The 21,472-nt window shown below is 43.0% G+C and overlaps 1 protein-coding gene across 1 annotated transcript; it reads left to right on the top strand.

The window, feature by feature from the left end:
* Positions 1 to 2,717: 2,717 nt before the first annotated feature.
* GCM1 (glial cells missing transcription factor 1) lies at positions 2,718 to 20,091 on the top strand. Its single transcript, XM_057555606.1, has 5 exons — positions 2,718 to 2,792; positions 14,338 to 14,590; positions 15,582 to 15,694; positions 17,322 to 17,450; positions 19,357 to 20,091. The coding sequence occupies exons 1-5, from the start codon at positions 2,718 to 2,720 to the stop codon at positions 20,089 to 20,091; spliced, it is 1,305 nt and encodes a 434-aa protein (XP_057411589.1).
* Positions 20,092 to 21,472: the final 1,381 nt, after the last annotated feature.

The following is a 21,472-nucleotide window of genomic DNA, read 5'->3' as shown; positions in this document are numbered from 1 at the left end:
AAAAATATCGAATCACTACGTTGTACACCTGAAACTAATATTGTAAATCAATTATACATCAATTTTAAAAAAAAGGTAAAGAAGCCAGAAATCCTGAGGAGAGACAAATGTAAGGGATGTGATAATGGCCACCTCATTTCTACAGGGTTTCATTTGTTCTGGTCAGTTTTCTGTAGAAATAATGAAATTTGAACAAGTTTTAAGCTTGGCCCAAGTTGCTTTGAAAAAAGAAAGTCTTGACAAATGGAGTTTTTTAATCCTAGAGGAAAACTGAATTGGCTTGTTTATGTTTTAAAGGCTGCAAACCGTCATTTCTTCTCTCCTGTGTTTTGGTCTTAACTTTCAGAGAAATATTAAGTTCATGTTCATTCATTTGGCAAGAATTTATATCAGAAAAAAATTGAAAAAGCAATGTAGTTTTCCTACAGCAGGATTTTGATTCCCCTTCCCTTAATTTAAAAACAAAAGAATTATATCTATTTACATTGCCTAGGCTTAAAACAATGTCTTTGATTTTTTGAAATGTGAATCCTGTTATTCAAGGTTTTTTAAAAAGGTCAACCTGTTCCAGTTAGCTGTAACAAATTTTAGACCATCCAAGTTACTGTTGTTAATGTTAAAGAAGTACATAAAACCGTTGCTATCACATTTATCCTTGATATTTGCATCTAATATACTTGTTTAAGTCTGAATTAAAGTCAATCTGTGGCATCATTTCTTCAGTAACTTAGTGTTTATTTGCCAAACATAGAATTTGATTTTAAACTCAATGGGGATTTAATCTTGCACATCAGTGTTTGAACTGTGGGGCAGGGGTTTCATCTTTTTGAGTCTTGGACCACTAAGTTGTAGGTGAGTGTGGGTAGTTGCATTAGGGAAGGAAGAGACTCCTATTAGATTGTCATTTAGTGGCCAAGAACTTCATTTATATGTTCAGGTCAACAGTCTTCTATATCCATACACTTTCCCTCAGTACATCTCAGTGAGTGACAAGTATTAGGGTTACATAAAGCTAAATAACTGAGGAACATTGTGCATGGGACTTCCTAAGGTTGAGACTATTAAACTAACTTGTGGTTTGAGTGACTATTAAGCAGTTCCATGTAACATCATTATGGCCCTTGTTTTTACTAGTGCACCAGCAAATGGAAATGTCACACATGTAAACGTGTTTTACTTCATATTCTGCTAACAAGCACATTTCATCTCAAAATGATTGTCTTTTTTTTTCCCCCAGAGTTGAACACTTTAAATTTCTTTCCTTCTTTTTTTTTTTCCTTTTCTTTTCTTTCTTTTTTTTCTTTTTCTTTTTCTTTTCTTTCTTTTTTTGTTTTTTTGTTTTTTTGGTGGGGGGTAAATCCCCTTTAACCGATTATAACTAGAAACTAGTATTTCCCATGGGGGAAAACACAGTTTGCACAAACATTTTTGAACATCTATTGTTTATACAATACAATTTAATCAGAGTAAAGTCAGACAGGATTTTCTTGTAGGGGGCAGGGAAGAGTGAGATTGCTAAAGATAAAGCCAGAAAGTCTTGAAAGGTGCTTTGAATTAAACAAAGTTGAGAAACACTATTTTAGAGCAATAGTTCTCAAACAGTTTTTACCCCCAGGGGACATTTGGCAATGTCTGGAGATATTTTTTAACAAGGAGGGGTGGGTTGCTACTGACACCTAATGGGCAGAGACCAAGGACGCTGCCGAACGTCCTACAATGCACAAGGTAACCTCCACAACAAAGAGTTATCGGGGGCTTCCCTGGTGGCGCAGTGGTTGAGAGTCTGCCTGCCAATGCAGGGGACACGGGTTCGATCCCTGGTCCGGGAGGATCCCACATGCCGCGAAGCGGCTGGGCCCGTGGGCCACAACTGCTGAGCCTGCGCATCTGGAGAGGCCGCGATAGTGAGAGGCCCGCGCACCGCGATGAAGAGTGGACCCCGCTTGCCGCGACTGGAAAAAGCCCTCGCACAGAAACGAAGACCCAACACAGCCATAAATAAAAATAAATAAATAAATAATTAAAAAAAAAAAAAGAGTTATCGGGTTTGAAATGTCAATATCGCCAAGGTTTTGGAGGAGTCTAATTATCATTTGATAATATTTGAAGATATAAACTACATACTGGATTGTTAATCTCTATGGAAATTTAGATTTTAAAAAAGACTTCTAGACACATCTGGTTGTGATGTTCCCTTCTTGTAACACACCCCAGGTTAGCTAATTTATGAAGGTGTATCCATGGAAACAACTCTAAGCCAGCTATCCCTCCTGCCCCAACACAGGTACATGGAGGAAATGGTTTTAACCATTGACTACAGGTGACAACGGTCCTTACTAAGGCCTTCCTGCTTGGGGCTAGCAATGAGGAAGGAAGCCTAAATCTGAGAGTGAAAGTGATGGTCTTCTTCTGATTTCCCATGGTCAAGCTTTATTTCAGCAAGGTCACTAATGGCTCCTGCATTTTGTTTTTGTTTGTATGTTGGTGCTCGCCAAAATATCAATGAAACAGCCTTTTCTGGCAGATGAGCACTGATTTTTATCTCTTTAATGGTCAGTATTACTGTCATTTATTTTTTAGTGTCAGAAAACAGTCTCCTGGTCTAAACTGCCTGGGTGGACTAATCCAACCGTGTTAAGAGCCTTCGAGAGCAAAATTCTCAAGCACTCCTGAGGGCAGTTGGATAGACGGAAACCTGTGGGCGACCCGACTTTATCATGGAACTTGAGAACGTTGATTCTGAGGACAAAGAGATGCTAAGCTGGGATATTAATGATATGAAACTGCCACAGGTATGTACTTGCTTTAACACCGCCTTCAGCCTTTGGCTGTGAAGCCTTGACCGGTAACTTGCTAAGACCTGGAAGGAACTTGGTGAGGGTCCCAGCTGGGTAAACATCTCTCCTCCAGAGCTTCAGCTGGGCATCTGACTGAGGACTTTTAGGAGGAGGTGCTAAGATCTATGATTTGAGCAAGACCTTACCAACCAGACTCACTCGGTTACAGACCGCAGCAAAGAAAACGTTACTTCCCTTCTCTTTCAAAGTTGGCTTGGCTCAGATGGCACCTGCCTGCTAGCTAGTAAAATAAAATCCACGCTGATGTGTTTGTCCGTAGATCGACTCTCTGTAATGCACAAGCTACCTTATTTGCTATAGTCATGGGTTTAACCTAAATCTGTCACTGGAATGTCCCAGTAAGAGTGCTCTTCTAGAACTTTTGTAACTAGTACACAGTCCACAGACACGGGGCTCCTCTCCAACTACAGAGTGACATTCATTTCATGTTTTCTTTGCTTTATCTTTGGCAATTGACTTTTTTTTTTTTTTTTGTCTGCCTCGGGTCTTAGTTGTGGCGCATGGGCTTTTTGTTGTGGTGCGAGGGCTTCTCTCTAGTTGTGGCATGTGGGTTTTCTCTAAGTTGTGGTGCGAGGGCTCCAGAGCATGTGGGCTCTGTAGTTTGCGGTACACAGGCTCTCTAGTTGAGGCTCGTGAGCTCAGTAGTTGTGGTGCCCGGGCTTAGTTGCCCCAAGACATGTGGGATCTTAGTTCCCCAACCAGGAACTGAACCTCGGCAGTGAAAGCGCCAAGTCCTAACCACTGGTCTGACAGGGAATTCCCAACATTAGTTGTTTAAAACTGACTTTCTTGACCTCCCTTTTTGGCCTTTCTTCCAGTGAAGAATGTTTTCACTGGAAATTGTTGGGAAAGGTGGCTGGGAAAGCTAAGACTGGGAGACCACCAGTACCATCTAGTGAAAGGTCAAGCTCATCTGCCTGATTCTGGGGAACAAGAAATTTGAATTATCCCAAGCAGGGGAGAGGGAATGGAGATTCCACAGTCTTGATTTATAATCATTCCAGATTTCACGCTAATGAAGGCTTCCAGATCATTCCAAATTTCACTCTAGTGAAGTGTTTCTTTTATAATTTTTTTTTTTTTTTTTTTTTTTTTGGCCAAGCCCTGTGGCATGCAGGATCTTAGTTCTCTGACCAGGGAATGAACCTGTGCCCCCTGCCATGGAAGCACAGTCTTAACTGCTGGACCACCAGGGAAGTCACCAAAGTGTTTCTTTTGTTTCTTTTTATGTTTACCCTTAAATCTCCTCCTGTATTATCTCCTGGTAGGTCTTAGAAAAGCTGGGAAGCACCAAGTATGCCCTACTTTCCATCCATTTAAGGATGGCTCAATACACCACAGCTAAATCACGCAATTATCTATTTTAAGGATTTATCTTTGTAGTTGCTTGTAATTGATTTACAATAGTTGTAGCTGTTTTAGAGGAAACTTTAAGGTAAATTTTATAAATTTATTTATTTATTTATTTATCTTTTGGCTGTGTTGGGTCTTCGTTTCCGTGCGAGGGCTTTCTCTAGTTGTGGCGAGTGGGGGCCACTCTTCATCGTGGTGCGCAGGCCTCTCACTGTCGTGGCCTCTCTTGTGGAGCACAGGCTCCAGACGCGCAGGCTCAGTAGTTGTGGCTCACGGGCCTAGCTGCTCTGCGGCATGTGGGATCTTCCCAGACCAGGGCTCGAACCCATGTCCCCTGCATTGGCAGGCAGATTCTCAACCACTGTGCCACCAGGGAAGCCCCTAAGGTAAATTTTAATTACTCCTGGCTCAGGGACCCATATTCCTAATTCATGATTGCAGCTCTCAAATAGAGGAGATGGGCATTCTCAAAAACAAGAGTTGAAGGAAGCAGGTACATAGATGATTTTGCAAAGTCACATCGTAGAGCAGGAGCTTTAATGGGGCCTAAGAACCCTCTGAAATGGCGGGCAACACTGTACTAAGGTTTATTTTTTCTGGGACAGAGGATTCATATCATTCATCAAATCTGTAGACAAAAGGAAGAAACACTTCCCTGGAGGGGATCTCAGGGATCATAAAAGTTCATGTTCCAACATGAATTTTCCAAAACTCAAGCATTCTCAGCTACCCAAGACATTAAAATGAGACATTTACAATAAAAATACACATTCAATTTTGGAAGTGTATCATTTTTAGTTCGTAGAAAAAGTTTGATTGTTCGTGGAAATAGGTAAGCGCCCTTCAATTTGTTAAATATGCCAGGGAAATGATTAAAAGAGCAAAATATTCCTTAGTATTTTCTGAGCAGAGTCAACACCATGCTTATCTGGGTTTATGCTGGCTTTGGAATCGTATCAAGACCTAGCTGAGGTGAAAAATAAAAGGTCTTGGATTGATTTCCAAGCACAGTAGATTTTATACTTCAAGAGTGTTTCTGAAGGCAGAGTGGTGTATGGTGAGAAGAACAGGGCTAGGAGACCAAGTCCTGGCTTTGAAATCCAGTCCTGCCTCTTTTTATTTGTAGAATTTCGCAGGGTGGTTTAGCCTTTCTGAGGCTCCCTTTCCTCTTCTGATAATGAAGTGCTTGCACTAAATAGTCTCTTACGGACCCTTTTAGTTCTAAGAGTCTAGGATTCGGTGACCTGTGATTTGGAAGACGGTCTGCACCCTAGAATGGGGGCCAGGTGCCATCCACAGGGCCTGGCACGTGTTAAACACAAACGCCGAATATGAAATTCACGAATGATTGGCTCTATGGTTTATCATCTGTGTGACTCTAAACAAATCTATTTTCTTAAGTCTTCGTTACTTCCTCCGTAAAATGAAAATAGTAATTCCTTAGATACCCTTCCTAAGCTGTTTAGAACAAATGTGTTCCCAAAAATGTGTTCTGTAGTGTGTAAGTTACAAGGAATTTTGATGGATGCTGTGAAGGAAGAAAAGGACTAAGTTCAACAAAGTTAAGCCAATTTTTTTTTTTTTTTTTTTTTTGCCACACCGTGCGTCATGCACAATCTTAGTTCTGACCAGGGATCGAACCCATGCCCCCTGCAGTGGAAGCGCAGAGTCCTAACCACTGGACTGCCAGGGAAGTCCCTAAGCCAATTTCTCTACTGTAGACATGGTGCCTTTCTTACTGCACTGGCGGCTCTCCCAAGGGGAAGCTGTTGGCATTGTTGCCCTAACATAGTTTTGACCACAGAGCCCTTTTTTCATGGAGCCCCTTGGGCGATGAGTGTGCCTCAGACCATCTGTTTGAGCATTAGAACATATGTTTTAAAGGATTGCATCTATAATAGCATGCACTGGCTTATTACTATTATACATTTCCTCAATTTCATTCTCTTTCCCACTCATATGAAGAATTTACAGTTTATTGTTCATATTTGTATATTCTTGCCAGGATTCCTGCAAATTCCTGTAGCTTGTAGACAAATTCCTTTCTTATTAATCCACCCACCTGCTTCAAGTTTTGAGATGGTTACCTGAGTGCTCACTGCATCTTTTGGTCCTGGGAACTCCATAGCCCTTTATACATCCCAGATAGATCAAGATCTATGGGTTAATTTTTGGCAACAGTGAACGATGACATCCTTATCAGGATAGCAGAGATTTCTGAGTGACGGGGATGTGCAAGACACCATAGCAGGCTCAGGGATACAGGGGCCGTTAAGCTATGTTAACTTTCAGGGAAGGGCTCATGATCTTCTGGGCCAGTGGAGCAAGATCAGTGTCCAAACAGAGAATGATGCCGTATAGAAAAATGCCAGAGGCGCTGAAAAAGGACATATGTAATCCAGCATGACTCAGGCATGGGGAGCAAGGCAGAACATCTGGCAAAAGGCTCTCTGGACAAATACATTGTAAAAGGTGAGAGGATTAGGGCAGGTGAAGATAAGATAATCCAGGCCGAGTAGAGCACTTTGAAGACTGTTCAAAGGCTACATATGGGGAAGCTGTGCACAGACATTCAGCAAGGGGATCTGGGAGGATACCGTGTGAAAGGTGGTTTGGACGTGGGCTATCCTAAGATGATTCAGTTATTTTATTTCACTTCATTTTTAAAAAATTTTTTAAAGCGTTCTTTTTAAAAAAAAAAAATTTATTTATTTAATTATTTGGCTGTCCCAGGTCTTAGTTGTGGCGCACGGGATCTTCAATCTTCATCTTCAATCTTCGTTGCGGCATACAAACTCTTAGTTGCCGCCTGTGGGATCTGGTTCCCTGACCAGGGATCGAACCTGGGCCCCCTGCATTGGGAGCATGGAGCCTTAGCCACTGGACCACCGGGGAAGTCCCGATTCAGTTATTTTTTTTTTTTTTAAAGGCAGTGGGAAGCCATTAGGCTTGTTGAGCTGGAAAGCATGATCAGATCTAGGGCTTGGATGGTCTCTTGCCCTCACTAAATCATCCCTCCCTGGATTTGTTTCATGTGTTCTTCTCCCTTCTTTAAGCTGCATGTATGTCCTTATAAATCTTCATTCACTCATTTCTGATCACGTGTCTAGCTTCTGGTTATTTTGATACCACTCCTCCTTTATCCAGCCTCCACGGAGTCAGCCCAGAACTGCAGACACTTAACTTACTCAAAACCATCATTGATAAAAGCCTCTTTATTCCAGACCAATGTAATACACCAATTTTGCTTTCCCTTCCTATTCCATTAAACTACATTTGCATTTTAAAAGTTCAAATATAATTGCTTTAGGGTTTGCTTGGTCCAAGCAGCAAATGTCTGGGGTTGGGTTAGTCTTACCTTTATTAAAAATGTTCACTACATGGTTCATTACACGGATACTTCTTATTAATACTGATTGTTAATACTTGGGAGCCATGAACCCCTAAGAAATTTATTTATTTTTTTCCTGGTTGAAAATCAGGAAGAAGACCAATTCCTTTTTCCCCTAAATAGTACCCACTGAGCAGGGAGATGGTAGCAGCCACTCTGCTCCCAGCACCTGCCAGGTTCTCTGAGTTCCAATAGCCCCACAGCAGACAAACACCCCGAATCATTCTGTTCATGAACATGAGCAGTTTCCAGATGAAACCCATGACCAAAGCCACACCAAGCCATTAACTCACACAATTCCAAGGTTTAAGTATACTTTTTGCAGAGAAAACCTAAAACTATACATAGGCTAAACATAAATACAGGGCCACCTGAAGCCTGGAGAATCAACCCCAAAGAGGCCACGTCTCTGATGAGTTCATTCCTGGACCATGATTTTAACCAGTACAACTTCCTTTGCCTCAATCTTATGAGCAGAGGTGAATCTTTGAGCTTGTACTGTGAATTTGTGTGGATAAATGTAATCAGGACAAGCTAGTTGTAATCAGATGTGTCTTGGCGCTAGGGAGCTAAGGGATAAACCAGATTCTGGATTTCTGGTCAATTATTATCTGACTGCATGATCAGGTCACTTTGTTGTTGGTCTGACAGGGACACTCGTGACTTTGTCCTCTTTGTCCAGCATTGTCCTTGATCTCAAGGTCATTTGAACTCCCTGGGACAGTTCCAAGTATATGGACCCCGTGGTCATTGGGTCCCCCCATTTTTGGGACCAGAATTCTTCTGCTACCCTGTGCTTCTGGGGTCGTGGGGATGGTAACAGAAATTCTCCCTGGGTGCCTGCCAGGAGGTCCCTTGCTTAGCTGGGTGGAGTTGGAAAGGAAAGGGAGAAAAGAAAAGAGGGGGTGACAGAGTTTGAAAGCTGGGGCACTCTGTCCCACCTTAGTGTTGTCTGAACAAATAAGGAACTTTTTCTCCTGCATCTTGACCCTTTAACAAAGGTAGGAAATTGCAAGATTAGTCAAAGGAGTAATGCTTAAGTTAACTCAAAAGCATTTTGTTGATGAATTTCTCCCTTTGAAAACACTTGGAGTTGGGTTTCCAGTTGACTCGGAGAGATAAGTTCCTGAAAAGTTGAAGGTAAATCAAAATGCTGGAGGAATTTTTTTTTTCTTTATTCCATAAGTAACATCTAAATTTTTCCTCTCTCTGATTTGCTTAAACGTGTATCTGTTTGCTAGCCCGGTTTTATTTGGAGACATTTATTTACAAGGAATTAATAAGCTATTCTTATTAAAGAAAACCTGGCAGATAATTGCTTTACATTAGAACAGATTATATTCCAAGGGAAAAATCAAATTTAATATAATAACATGATAATGTAAATATTTTTGATATCTTATTTCAGAATTTTGATTTTAATTCATTAGTTTTATGTAATAGTGTATATTTAATTCTTAAGTTACCTTATTAAAACTTCAAGTAGTTAAATAAATTAGAATGAAGGGAGGATGAAGGGTGCTCTGATTGCATAGGGCAGCGGCCACCAACCCTTTTGGCACCAGGAACCGGTTTTGTGGAAGACAATTTTTCCATGGACGGCGGCTGGGGAGGGGCGGGGGGAGTGTGGGGATATGGTTTAGGTAGTAATGTGAGCGATGGCGAGTGATGGGGAGCGGCAGATGAAACTTTGCTCACTCGCCGGCCTCTCACCTCGTCTTGTGCGGCCCGGTTCCTAACAGGCCAAGGACCAGTACCGGTTCACGGCCTGGGGGTTGGGGACCCCTAGCGTCGAGTTTCAAAGATTTTGAGTGAGTTAGAGGATTAAGTCTCTTAGGGAAAGAAATTACATACATAAGGCACAGAAATATTCATTAAACCCCCAATGATATTACCCATGAGATTATAAAATATAAATTTGTTATATTTACGTGTTGGAGACCTTAAGAATATTCCCTTTAAATTACAAACTTCTTAACCAAGAGGAAAAACAAAGAGTTACTCATGAAAAGTTAGAAATTAAAATAAACAGAAGATCTGAAAAGAAAAAAAATGTTTTGTGGGGATTTGCTAAACAAGATTAAGAAATAATTATTCTTCCTTTTAAAATTTTACTCTCTAGTGCCTTAAATTTGGGAGCTTTTCAGAGTTCCTTATCATTCATTTGACACCTGGGTTCCTTTGCATCACTGGAATCTGGGTTTTCTCATAACTGCAATGTCAAAAAATGTCAAAAATCTCACTAAGCATCCAGGTCAAAAGACTCGTCATAAATAAATAGCCAAGAGAATATCTTGATGTAAATACACTTACTCCTAAGTAATTTTCTTGAGGTCATACATTGTCAAACTTATTACTGCGTTATTAATGGAACTGGAAAACTAGGGTACCAGCGGAGGAGGTGTTGAAAAAAAAAAACTTAACAGACCTTGGAATGTAGAACGTTTTGTGGGCTTTAAAACAAACCTCAACAATGCTAAAATAATCAAAAACACAGAATGTGTTCTCCAACTACAATGGATGCAAACTAGAAATTAATAGCAAAAGGCAACAGGAAAATCTGTAGATACATGGAAACTAAACAATATATTTCTAAATAATCCATCAAAGAGGAAACCTCAAAGGGAGATCAAAATATACATTAACCTGAGAGAGAGAGAGAGAAAAGATGGTGGAGCTCATTTCTTCCTCCACAGGCAGGGAGTACTTGCTTTAACTGGAGTGTTTGAGCCGCTCTCACAGGCACTGTCGTTCCTCCTGGTTGGTGAAATCTATGCCACTGACCAGCCTGAAGGGGCCCCTCACCTTTTTTTTTTTTTTTTTTTTCAAAAATGGCTCTGATGTCCTGCTAGCCATCTTTCTTTTTTTTTTTTAATTTATTTTATTTATGGCTGTGTTGGGTCTTCGTTTCTGTGCGAGGGCTTTCTCCAGTTGTGGCAAGCAGGGGCCACTCTTCATCGCGGTGCGCGGGCCTCTCGCTATCGCGGCCTCTCCCGTTGCGGAGCACAGGCTCAGCAATTGTGGCTCACGGGCCCAGCCGCTCCGCGGCATGTGGGATCTTCCCAGACCAGGGCTCGAACCCGTGTCCCCTGCATTGGCAGGCGGATTCTCAACCACTGCGCCACCAGGGAAGCCCAACCCCTCACCTTTAAAACATGAAAATCTCAGCTTTCCTTCACATCCACCTCACCCTTTTCTCTGCTGCCCTGACAACTGTGCTTTGTATTTGAAGAATTCAAATCCACAGTCCAAATTGCTAAAGGTCCATATTTTAATGTTTTAACCTACATTTTTATTATTTCAGAAGATAAAATATTGTGTTTTCTGTGGCATTTCTGTGGCAGAAGACAAGAGAGCACTGTGTAGAGCTTTAGGTCAGAAGGAAGAGAAGAGAAGGGGGCGGAGGAAGGCGACAGAGCTGCCTGCGGGGTTGCCTGAGGCCTTCTCCTCAACCCGGGCATTGAGTCTGTCCAGCTCAGAATTACCAGGCAAGTCGGGGAGAGAGGGGAAGAGCTGGAAAAAACAGCTCATTCAGCATCTTGGCCTGGCCAGGCCTCTTTCCTAGACACTTGACTGTAATTGCCCGATGGACCAGAGGGGACTCCTCTAGATGCCATCCCCCTTCTCCCTGCCCTTTTCGAGCAGCATTCCCTTCCCATGCCACAGGGCAGCACCGGAGGGGCATTGTCACTGCTGTGAGAAAGAAGGTCACTAACAAGATTTGCACCAATTAAGCTTTTGTTTTATAGGGGCTTGGACTCCTGTCTTGCATTTGGCTTAACAAGGTTTAGAGCATGAAGTGACCTCTCTGGGGGGTCATCTCTGTCCTAAAAGCTGGTGGCCCTCACAACCAGACTGGCTGGTGTGTGTGGCCCCAGATCCGACAGAGTAACAGCTAACACTGATGTGGAACTTGCTGTGTGCCAGGCACTGGTTTTAATTCATTTTGTTTTTAAAAATTGAGGTATAGTTGATTTACAATGTTGTGTCTGGTATACAGCAAAGTGATTCATATATATACATATATATGTGTATATATATTCTTTTTCATATTCTTTTCCATTATGGTTTATTACAGGATATTGAATACAGTTCCCTATGCCAGACACTGGGTTTTTAAAAAATATTTATTTATTTTATTTATTTATTTTATTTATATTTTGGCTGCGTCGGGTCTTAGTTGTGGCACGTGGGATCTTTCGTTGCGGCGCGCGGGTTTCTCTCTAGTTGTAGCATGTGGGTTTTCTCTCTCTAGTTGTGGCGCACAGGCTCCAGGGTATGTGGGCTCTGTACTGCAGCACACGGGCTCTCTCATTGAGGTGCACAAGCTCAGTAGTTGTGGCGCGTGGGCTTAGTTGCCCCACGGCATGTGAGATCGTAGTTCCCCGACCAGGGATCGAACCCACGTCCCCTGCATTGGAAGACGGATTCTTTACCACTGGACCACCAGGGAATTCCCTGTTTTTGTTTTTGTTTTCTTTTCCCCTATAGTTTATTACAAGGTATTGAATATAGTCCCCTGTGATATACAGTAGGGCCTTACTGTTTATTATATATATGGTAGTTTATATCTGCTAATCCCAAACTCCTAGTTTATCCAACCCCCCCCACCTTTGGTAACCATAAATTTGTTTTCTATGTCTGTAAGTCTATTTCTGTTTTGTAAATAAGCTCATTTGCATCTTTTTTTTTTAATTCCACGTATAGGTGATATCATATGGTATTTGCCTTTCTCTGACTTTCTTCACTTAGTATGACAATCTCTAGGTCCATTCATGTTGCTGCAAATGACATTATTTCATTCTTTTTTATGGCTGAGTAATATTCCATTGTATAGATATACTACATCTTCTTCATCCATTCATCTGTTGATGGACACTTAGGTTGCTTCCATGTCTTGGCTGTTGTGAATAGCAGGCACTGCTTTGAATGCTCTGTGTGTGCTAACTCATTCAGTCTTTCTTCACAACATCCCTGCCAGGCAGGTACTCCTGTGGCCTCAATCTCACAGAGCAGGAAGTGGAGCCCTGAGAGGGAAGGAACTATTGTAAGGCCCTCACCCAGGGCCTTCACAGGCTGTGCTCTTACCAGGGGCTGGTAAGGTCTCTGTGAAGGGCCAGATAGGAAATATTTTAGGCTTTGTGGACCATACAGTCTCGGCTGCGACTACTGGACTCTGCCATGGTGTGTAAATGTATCCACAGACAACACTTGAATGAACATGGCTGGGTTCGAATAAAACTTGATTTATAAAAACAGGCATTGGGCTGGATTAGGCCCATGGCCCTAGTTTTCAGACCACAACTCTTCGCTATTAACTAGTACTACCTCTCATGTACATAAAACCTCTCATTTCTATTTCCTCAGACCCACCTCAGTTCCCATGAAGTTCCGTACAAATGACAACTATCATTAATTACATAAAATTTACAGTTCACAACACATCTGCTCTCCACAGTACTTTTGTGAAGCATGTTTTATCAATGTCCCCATTTTAGAGAAGAGCAAAATTCGGCTTCAGAGACAGTCACCTGCCCCGAGTCTCATGTTACAAAGTTCTTTGGCATGTTCTAAACTTGAAATCTAACTGAAGAGACACCGACTTCCCTGAGTTGCCCTTCCATCCTAATGATGTTTGCTTTTTTTCCTTCTCAAACGTCTTGTCTTTCCTTTCCTATCCTATGCTGTGTTTCCTTGTTGGGGAAGCAAAGGAGAGGCACCCTGATCTCTCTTCCTGGAGCTTCTAGAATCTTCTACCATAACCTTCTAGAATCTTCTTGTTGAAAATGTTCTTATACCAAGGCTCTGGAAGCTATGGGGGTGGGGGGGCACAGCCTAAGTTTGACTACTGAGACCCCTTAATGATTCTCACCCTAAGAATCTGTCAAACGCCACATCCTTTTGAGCCACAACTTCAGTGACTAACATTTATTCTGAGCTCCCTCCAGGCTAGGTGCTGTGCTAAGTAATTTTTATATATTATCCTATTTAATTCTCAGACCCACTTGAGGTAGGCAGGTCTAGTTATCCCTATTATGCAGATAAAGAAACTGAGGCACAGAAAGCCAAATAACTTATGCTATAAGGATTGAGTATCCTGTGTCTCTGCCCACTCAAAGGAGAGTTTAGTTAGCTATTCATGGGCAGGGAATTGTGCCCGTCCTGGGCAAGAACATAGACGTTTCCAGTCAAAGTAAACTCTTCCTTACCCCTCTGCCCTGTTTGAGGTGCATGAACAAGAGTGTAGAGCAAAGGGGAGAAAATCTCCACGGGGGAGAAAGCGGCTCTCCAGCCTTCCACCGCGTATCTCAGGTGGCTTTGTATAAACCCTCCGCTTTCCCAACAAGGTTACCACCGCCCGGCGAGAGACATTATCTCGCTGCCCTGCCCCAGTGCCGTCCACCGTCATTGTGCAAGAGCACAATCATGTTACTGCACCCTCCAACATTCTCAGTGAAACGGTCCTCACTCTTACCACCAAAGGCTAGAGAAACATCAGTCGGGGTGGAGGGGCGGCATCACACCTCACTCTGGTCCAGGGAGCACATGTTGGGTGGACCCAGGAATCACGTGCTCGCGGCTGTGCTGTGCGCGCTCAGACCGCCACGGCGGAGTGAAATCCAGCTTGGTCTTTGCTAAAGGTCTCGCGCCCAGCTCTCAAGCGCCAAAAGCAGCTTTAAGCACAGTGGTGTTTTCCAGCTGAAACTATAATAATATTCTCTGTGTTTTCATCAGAATGTGAAAAAGACGGACTGGTTCCAGGAGTGGCCAGATGCCTACGAGAAGCACATCTACAGCTCGGAGGACAGAAACGCACAGCGGCACGTGAGCAGCTGGGCCATGCGCAACACCAACAACCACAACTCCCGCATCCTCAAGAAGTCCTGCCTGGGCGTGGTGGTCTGCAGCCGCGACTGCCTAGTCGCCGAGGGCCGCAAGGTCTACCTGAGGCCTGCCATCTGCGACAAGGCCCGGCAGAAGCAGCAGAGTGAGTGGGGCTCCTGCCCCGAGGGGCCACGACGTCCCCGCACCTCCCAAGGGCCCATCCTTCGCACTGGAGGGTGGTGGAGACCAAGGCCGGTCCTTTAGATTATTTTAAGGAGAGCCAGACAGCTCCCTGGGCTCCGGTATCCGTCCCAAAGATCTGCCACGCCCAGGGCACCCACCATTAACCTCCCTTGGGTTCAGACGCCTGACTCGGGGCCTCTGTTAAAAGGAAGACACATCACTTAGGGAACTAACATTAATTCACCAGCACACCCACCTAAAGTTTAAGAGGAAGTTGTGTATCACGCTTGCCACCTCACATCTTGGGGAATGGGGTCCCCAAAATGATCTCAGTGAGTGCTTTGATCTGGAGTGGGAGCCGGGACTGACTCTGAGGTTAGACTCAATTCCACGCCATTTAGGTTCATGCCATAATCACATGCTGAGATAATTCTTCATTTTGTTTGTTTATCATATTCATCAGATTGTGAAATAGATGCATTTGGCATTCCCTGTGCCTTGCCCACTTCAGACCTCAAGTTACTTCATGTTCTTTCCTTGCAATTTGTTTTCAAAACTTGCTCTCAGGGCAGGATCTGGTATCAGTCATTTACACTTTAGTGAAACTTTAGTAGCTGCGTCATGTGGTTTTGCTCCTTGACCCTTAGTTCTAATTGTGAAGTGAAAGAATTTTCTTCTGCTTCTCTACAAAGAATTTCAAGTATCAGTAAATAAGGAGGGAAGGATTTTTTTTTTTGCTCAAAGGAGCTCTCCCCTGTCCTGTAAAATATCCCACTCTGTAGGCAACTGCTTCCTCTACCACGTGTGAGAGTGACCTGGGCTGCTTTGATGGTCTGGCCTCCTAGGCTCAGGGGTCATGCCCAGTGTATGAAAGCCTATAAAACTGTGCCCAGGTGGATTCTCTGCCACCCAGGAATCTGAAATCGGCAGGGCCGCACAGACTCAGGTCACCTTCCTCTGCTCCTTTGTAGGGAAACGCTGTCCCAACTGCGATGGGCCCCTGAAGCTCATTCCCTGCCGAGGCCACGGGGGCTTTCCTGTCACTAACTTCTGGAGGCACGACGGACGCTTCATATTTTTCCAGGTTGGATTTGAGTTAGAGATTCCATTTCTCTTTAATTCAGGAACTCTTCACAGAGCACCAGCAGGAGTTTCCTCCAGGAAATGCACAGGTGGAGGGGAGCCTGCACCCTCCCTGGGGGACCCTCTGGGCGAGCAAACGTCTGTACCCCAAACCTTGAGAGAGGAGTCAGGGGCTGGAGCCCAGGACAGGGGCAGCCTCAGGCTCCGAAGGGGATGCTGCGGTCAGTAATCTACTTAGGCAAGCACTGGCCTTCCACAGACCCAGCTCTGTAGACATGGACACGTTGCTTTACTCCCCTAAGCCCCAGCTTTCTGTAAAATGTGGTGTTAAGAAGTCCTCATGGGGGAGGTGGTAGAAACAGTGGTGTCTGACAGTTGGACTGCCTGGGTTTGAGTCCGTGCTAAACCTGCCTCTGAAAAGAAAATATTCTGATGTGTAGGGTTTGCCAGTTTCTAGAATATAACTGTTCCCATCATGGCTGATATCAAGCCGTTTTGTTTGTTTGTTTGTTTGTTTGAAAAAGCTAATTATTTTACTATATATTCTTTCATACTACTTATACGATCATAAGATTGAACACAGGGTTTCATGGCAAAGCACATTAAAAATTAATATTGAAGGTAAAAGAGAGTAGAAGATTTTAAGCTTGAGAGAGTTTCTCTGGAAAGATTTCTTTGGTAGAAGTGTGCAAGATGAGCTGAAATTTTCTTTCCCTTCTTTCCTCTTTGTTCATTCGGTTTCTTCATCAAATATTTTTTTAAATTTTAATTTTATTGGAGTATAGTTGGTTTACAATGTTGTGTTAGTTTCAGGTGTACAGCAAAGTGTCAAGCTGTTTTTAACAACCAGCTCACAAATTCCTGAATGGCCAACAGGTGGCTTTCGGCCTGGCTGGCTCTGGCACACTTTGAATCCTAGCTCCCGCACGTACTAGGGGAGGTTTCGCAGGTGGTATAACCCCTCCATGCCTCCTGGGGAGGATGATAATGGTATAGCCCTCACAGCCTTGTGCCGAAGGTTCAGGGAGAATGTATGTAATCAGCATTACTTGTCATCACTGTGAATGTGACTTGGCCAGGCTGGGAGAGGCACCATGCAAGGAAGGAGTATCGTCAGCAAAGGCAGATGGGCAAGCAGGAGAGTGCACGGTGGGCTTGGGAGAATCTTAAAAGGATGCTCCACCAAGGGGGAAAGGGCGAGTGGTGGGATGAATTGGGAGCTATATATATCTCCATATACATATCTCCCATATATATTGACATATATACACTATATTTTTTATACTATTGATACTATGTATAAAGTAGATAACTAATAACAACCTATTGTATAGCACAGGGAACTCTACTCAATGCACTGTGGTGACCTAAATGGGAAGGAAATCCAGAAAAGTGGGGATATATATATACATAGAGCTGATTCACTTTGCTGTACGGTAGAAACTAACACAACATTGTAAAGCCACTATACTCCAATAAAAATTAATTAAAACAAAAAAAAGGTTGCTCCAATCTTGTCTTAGTAGTCAACTGCAGCAATACCCAGTCCGATGGCAGGGCACAGGATAAAGCTTTACACACCGTGAAGTGCATCTAGTTATTTATTTCACTGCTTCGTCTCCTCTAAGTCAAAGGGAGAGCATGATCATCCAAAGCCAGAAACCAAATTGGAAGCCGAGGCCAGAAGAGCAATGAAGAAAACGCACTCGGCGTCTTCCTCTGTCTCCTCGAAGCTGAAACAAGGCCCACAGATAAAGGTAACCTTGCCCCATGCTGCTTCAAAACGTACGACGACTTGCCACCCCTGTGGTGGCGGCAGTAGATTTCCCTGTCCCTTACCTACAAATGAAGCCGAAAATCACGTACCTTCAGGCTCACCTGTGAGTCAGCCTCTGCCAAAGAAACTGAATCTGCGGTTTCCTCTTAATTTCTACCATCTTTGTAGCATGCCCTCAACTGTAAAGTCCATAGAATTTCAGAATCGTCTTCCCTACTACAATTAAAAAGAGACTCGAATTAGGACTTAACCTATGTTTGGCACTCTGTATTTCGTTTTTTTTTTTAACATCTTTATTGGAGTATAATTGCTTTACAATGGTGTGTTAGTTTCTGCTTTATAACAAAGTGAATCAGTTATACATATACATATGTTCCCATATCTCTTCCCTCTTGCGTCTCCCTCCCTCCCACCCTCCCTATCCCAGCCCTCTAGGTGGTCACAAAGCACCGAGCTGATCTCCCTGTGCTATGCGGCTGCTTCCCATTAGCTATCTATTTTACATTTGGTAGTGTATATATGTCCATGCCACTCTTTCACTTCGTCCCAGCTTATCCTTCCCCCTCCCCATATCCTCAAGTCCATTCTCTAGTAGGTCTATGTCTTTATTCCCATCTTACCCCTAGGTTCTTCATGACCTTTTTTTTTTTTTTTCTTAGATTCCGTATATATGTGTTAGCATACGGTATTTGTTTTTCTCTTTCTGACTTATTCACTCTGTATGACAGACTCTAGGCCCATCCACCTCACTACAAATAACTCAATCACTCTGTATTTCTGATAGAACCAAAATGAAATGATCTGCACAAACTATGAGCCTCGTGCTTTTTCATTCTTCCCTAAAGCAGATGATTCCTTAGCGCACTCCACCGCGGTGAAATACTCAGGCAGTTTCTGGAAACAGTGCTCATCCAGGGACGTGGGGATGGAGGCTTCTTCCTGCAGTCAAACTGTGATGTGAAGTTCATGGCTTTGTGGGTGTCATACTGTAGGTTTGTGGGTTTGTCTGCTTAATAGTGTTACTATTTCCTATACTTTTTCTACTGTCCAGTGTTCCACATTTCAGGAGTACAGAAATGAAGCCAGTCCAGCCCTGGAGGCTCTAAAGTACCTTAAGAAAAAAAATTGTAATTTGAGTCTGTTGTAGGGAAATAGGAGCCCCTGAATCCCAATGACTGGTCTTATCCCATCTCCCAGCCCTGGGAGAAGTTGAAGGGTATTTCCTCCCGCTCACCCTACCTGGTCACAGTCTCTTCAACCCCATTGGTCGATAGTTTTACATAAACAAGAGGATAACTTAATTCTCAACCAGATTCTTTTCTTGCGATTAACTGGAGGACAATATACTTTCTCCATTGATAAAAATAAATTGACCACCTCATATTCCAGAGATCTACAATTTAACAAAATGAGTTCAAAGTCTCTTGAGAAAAAAAATAAGCGCTGGTCTCATGGAATCCACACAGCACTAAAAAATAGAAAAGTCAAGGAGGGAAATGAGGTTCCCCTGAGAGTTATACTGAGGATAAGCTAAAACTTTGAAGCTGTGGTTTGATTTTTCTTAAACAGCCCCTTACAAGTTTCTCACAGAGTCAGTTAGGATATCAGACTTGCGTTTGAGGGGAAACATTTTAAACACACTCCTGTCTGAGTAAAGGGCAATTCATCCCTTCCTGGTTGGTCAGATTTCAAACGGAAATGGCAGCAGCCTTTAGTTCTTCCAGGCCTTGGGTGCTTGTGCAAAGCCCTGTGTGTGTTTGTGCTTCAAGTATGCAAGGAATGAAGAAAATTTGCAGAGCACTTCTTTGTGCAGGGTCACTCATGGGTGTCTGGGGTAGTTAGGTCAGTTTAATTTATTAACATGAGCTTTTCTCTTTCCTTTCCAGCCCCTTCCAGGTGAAACACAAAGTTGGGAAAGTTTAACTTGGTCTTTCCAGGAAGGTGGCCAATCGCCTGGTAGTTACAGTGGACATTTAATAGGTAACGCTCCCCAGCAGAAGACACTGAATGATGGCTCATCCTTCTCTGAGAGTTATGGTTTGGGGAGAACCTCTGACCCCAGAGACCCCACTCCCACCTTGGGCCCCACTCAGCTCTACGAGAAATGTGATTTATCCAATAGTCGGGTCTCCAGCAGCCAGGACCTGCTTCAGCCTCCCGTCTCTGGAGTCTTCTCTGATTACAGTGATCTGCAAACATGGAATAAGAATGTTGCTTTGGGGAGAAATCCTTCCAATGACAACAGTTGTCCCAGTTACCCTTTTCCTCTGACCAGCTGGCCTTACGACTTCTCCCCTTCCCAGAGCTCTTCAGAACCCTTTCTCCAGCAGATTCCCATGGAACCACCAGCAGCCAAAACTAGCTGTCACCCCTTCTGGCCAAATCAAGGGGGTGAACTTTATGAAGAGAAGGTGCATGTGGATTTTAACAGCTACCACCCTTCCACCACTTGCCATTCACCTCAGGAAGACCCCTTTCTCCTCACCTACACCTCTCAGCCCCATCATCAATATTCTCTGCCTGGCAAGAGCAGCAAATGGGATTTTGATGAAGAAATGAGGTACATGGGTTTGGATCACTGCAACAACGAAATGCTTCTAAACCTCTGTCCTTTAAGATGATCCAAGTCGGGAGCCTTGTGCACTGCCGGTGGAAATGTCATTTCGTGCAGCCACTGTGGAAAACAGTATGGAGGTTCCTCAAAAAATTAAAAGTAGAACTACCATATGATCCAGCAATCCCACTTCTAGGTATATATCTGAAGGAAATGAAATCACTATCCCGAAGAGTTATCTGCGCCACCATGTTCATTGCAGCATTATTTACAATAGCCAAGACATGGAAACAACCTAAGACAGATGAATGGATAAAGACAATGTGGTGTGTATATATACACACAATGAAATACTACTGAGCCATAAAAAAACAGGAATCACGTCATTTACAACAACACGGATGGACCTTGAGGGCATTATGCTAAGTGAAATAAATCAGAGAAGGAAAGACAAATACTGTATGAACTCGCTTACATGTGGAAAATTTAAAAACCCAAACTCATAGAAATAGAGATCAGATTTGTGGTTGCCAGAGGCGGAGGGCGATGGGTGGGAGAACTGGGTGAAAGTGATCAAAAGGTAGAAACTTCCAGTTTTAGATAAATAAGTTCTGGAGATGTAATGTACAGCATGGTGACTATGGTTAACAACACCGTATTGTATATTTGAAAGTTAAGAAGAGAATAGGTCTTAAAAGTTCTCATTACAAGGAAAAAAAATATAACTGTGTGGCGATAGATATTAACCACTCTTATTGTGGTAAACATTTTGCAATATATGCATATATCAGGGCATTATGTTGTACACCTTAAACTTATACAAGGTTATATGTCAATGATATCTCAATAAAATTATATCTCAGTAAAACTGGGGGAGAAAAATGACCGAAGTCTTTTATAGCATCACTTAAAAAGGTGTTTTGGGAAATGGCTGAATTTCTTTAGGAAATGGTTTTCAAAAGGTAACCACAGATAAATCAGAATCATGACAACGAGCAGAAGGCAAGAGACTTCTCTCTTCACACAGGTGATCTGTTGGCCTGTCCTCCTCCTCTCTAGTACTATAGGGGTACTAGAAGTACTAGAGTACTAGAAGTACTAGAAGTACTAGAGTACTCCTCAGGAGTACTAGAATACTGGAACACTGGAACACTCCTTGGGAGTACTAGTACTAGAGTACTCCTCAGGAGTGCTAGAGTACTAGGACAGTTTTCAGGAGTGCTAGAGTACTCCTCAGGGAGAATTGAAAATTTGTCCCATCTGTGGACAGGAAATGTCCTCTGCTAATTTTTTTTTTCCACACTATTTGGGGTTCTCAGCACCTCAACTGCATTATCTGTTGCATTTTCAATGTCCTTGGAATCATCTCAAACAGAGCAGACATGAAAGGCCCAGGATCTCATCTACGCCTTCTTGGAAACAGAATGAAGGAACGGAGAGAGTGAAAG

Source organism: Balaenoptera acutorostrata, chromosome 10 (genome assembly GCF_949987535.1).
Source record: "Balaenoptera acutorostrata chromosome 10, mBalAcu1.1, whole genome shotgun sequence".
Taxonomy (NCBI): Eukaryota; Metazoa; Chordata; class Mammalia; order Artiodactyla; family Balaenopteridae; genus Balaenoptera; species Balaenoptera acutorostrata.
Note: the sequence above shows the minus strand (reverse complement) of the source record. Positions and strands in the feature narration are given on the sequence as shown.

Bases quoted from the DNA above. Each gene is read 5' to 3' on its own strand.
- GCM1 (XM_057555606.1), top strand. From the start codon at position 2,718: ATGGAACTTGAGAACGTTGATTCTGAGGACAAAGAGATGCTAAGCTGG. The intron at 15,695-17,321 runs GTTGGATTTGAG...GTCTCCTCTAAG, and splicing joins GACGCTTCATATTTTTCCAG to TCAAAGGGAGAGCATGATCA. The intron at 17,451-19,356 runs GTAACCTTGCCC...TTTCCTTTCCAG, and splicing joins AACAAGGCCCACAGATAAAG to CCCCTTCCAGGTGAAACACA.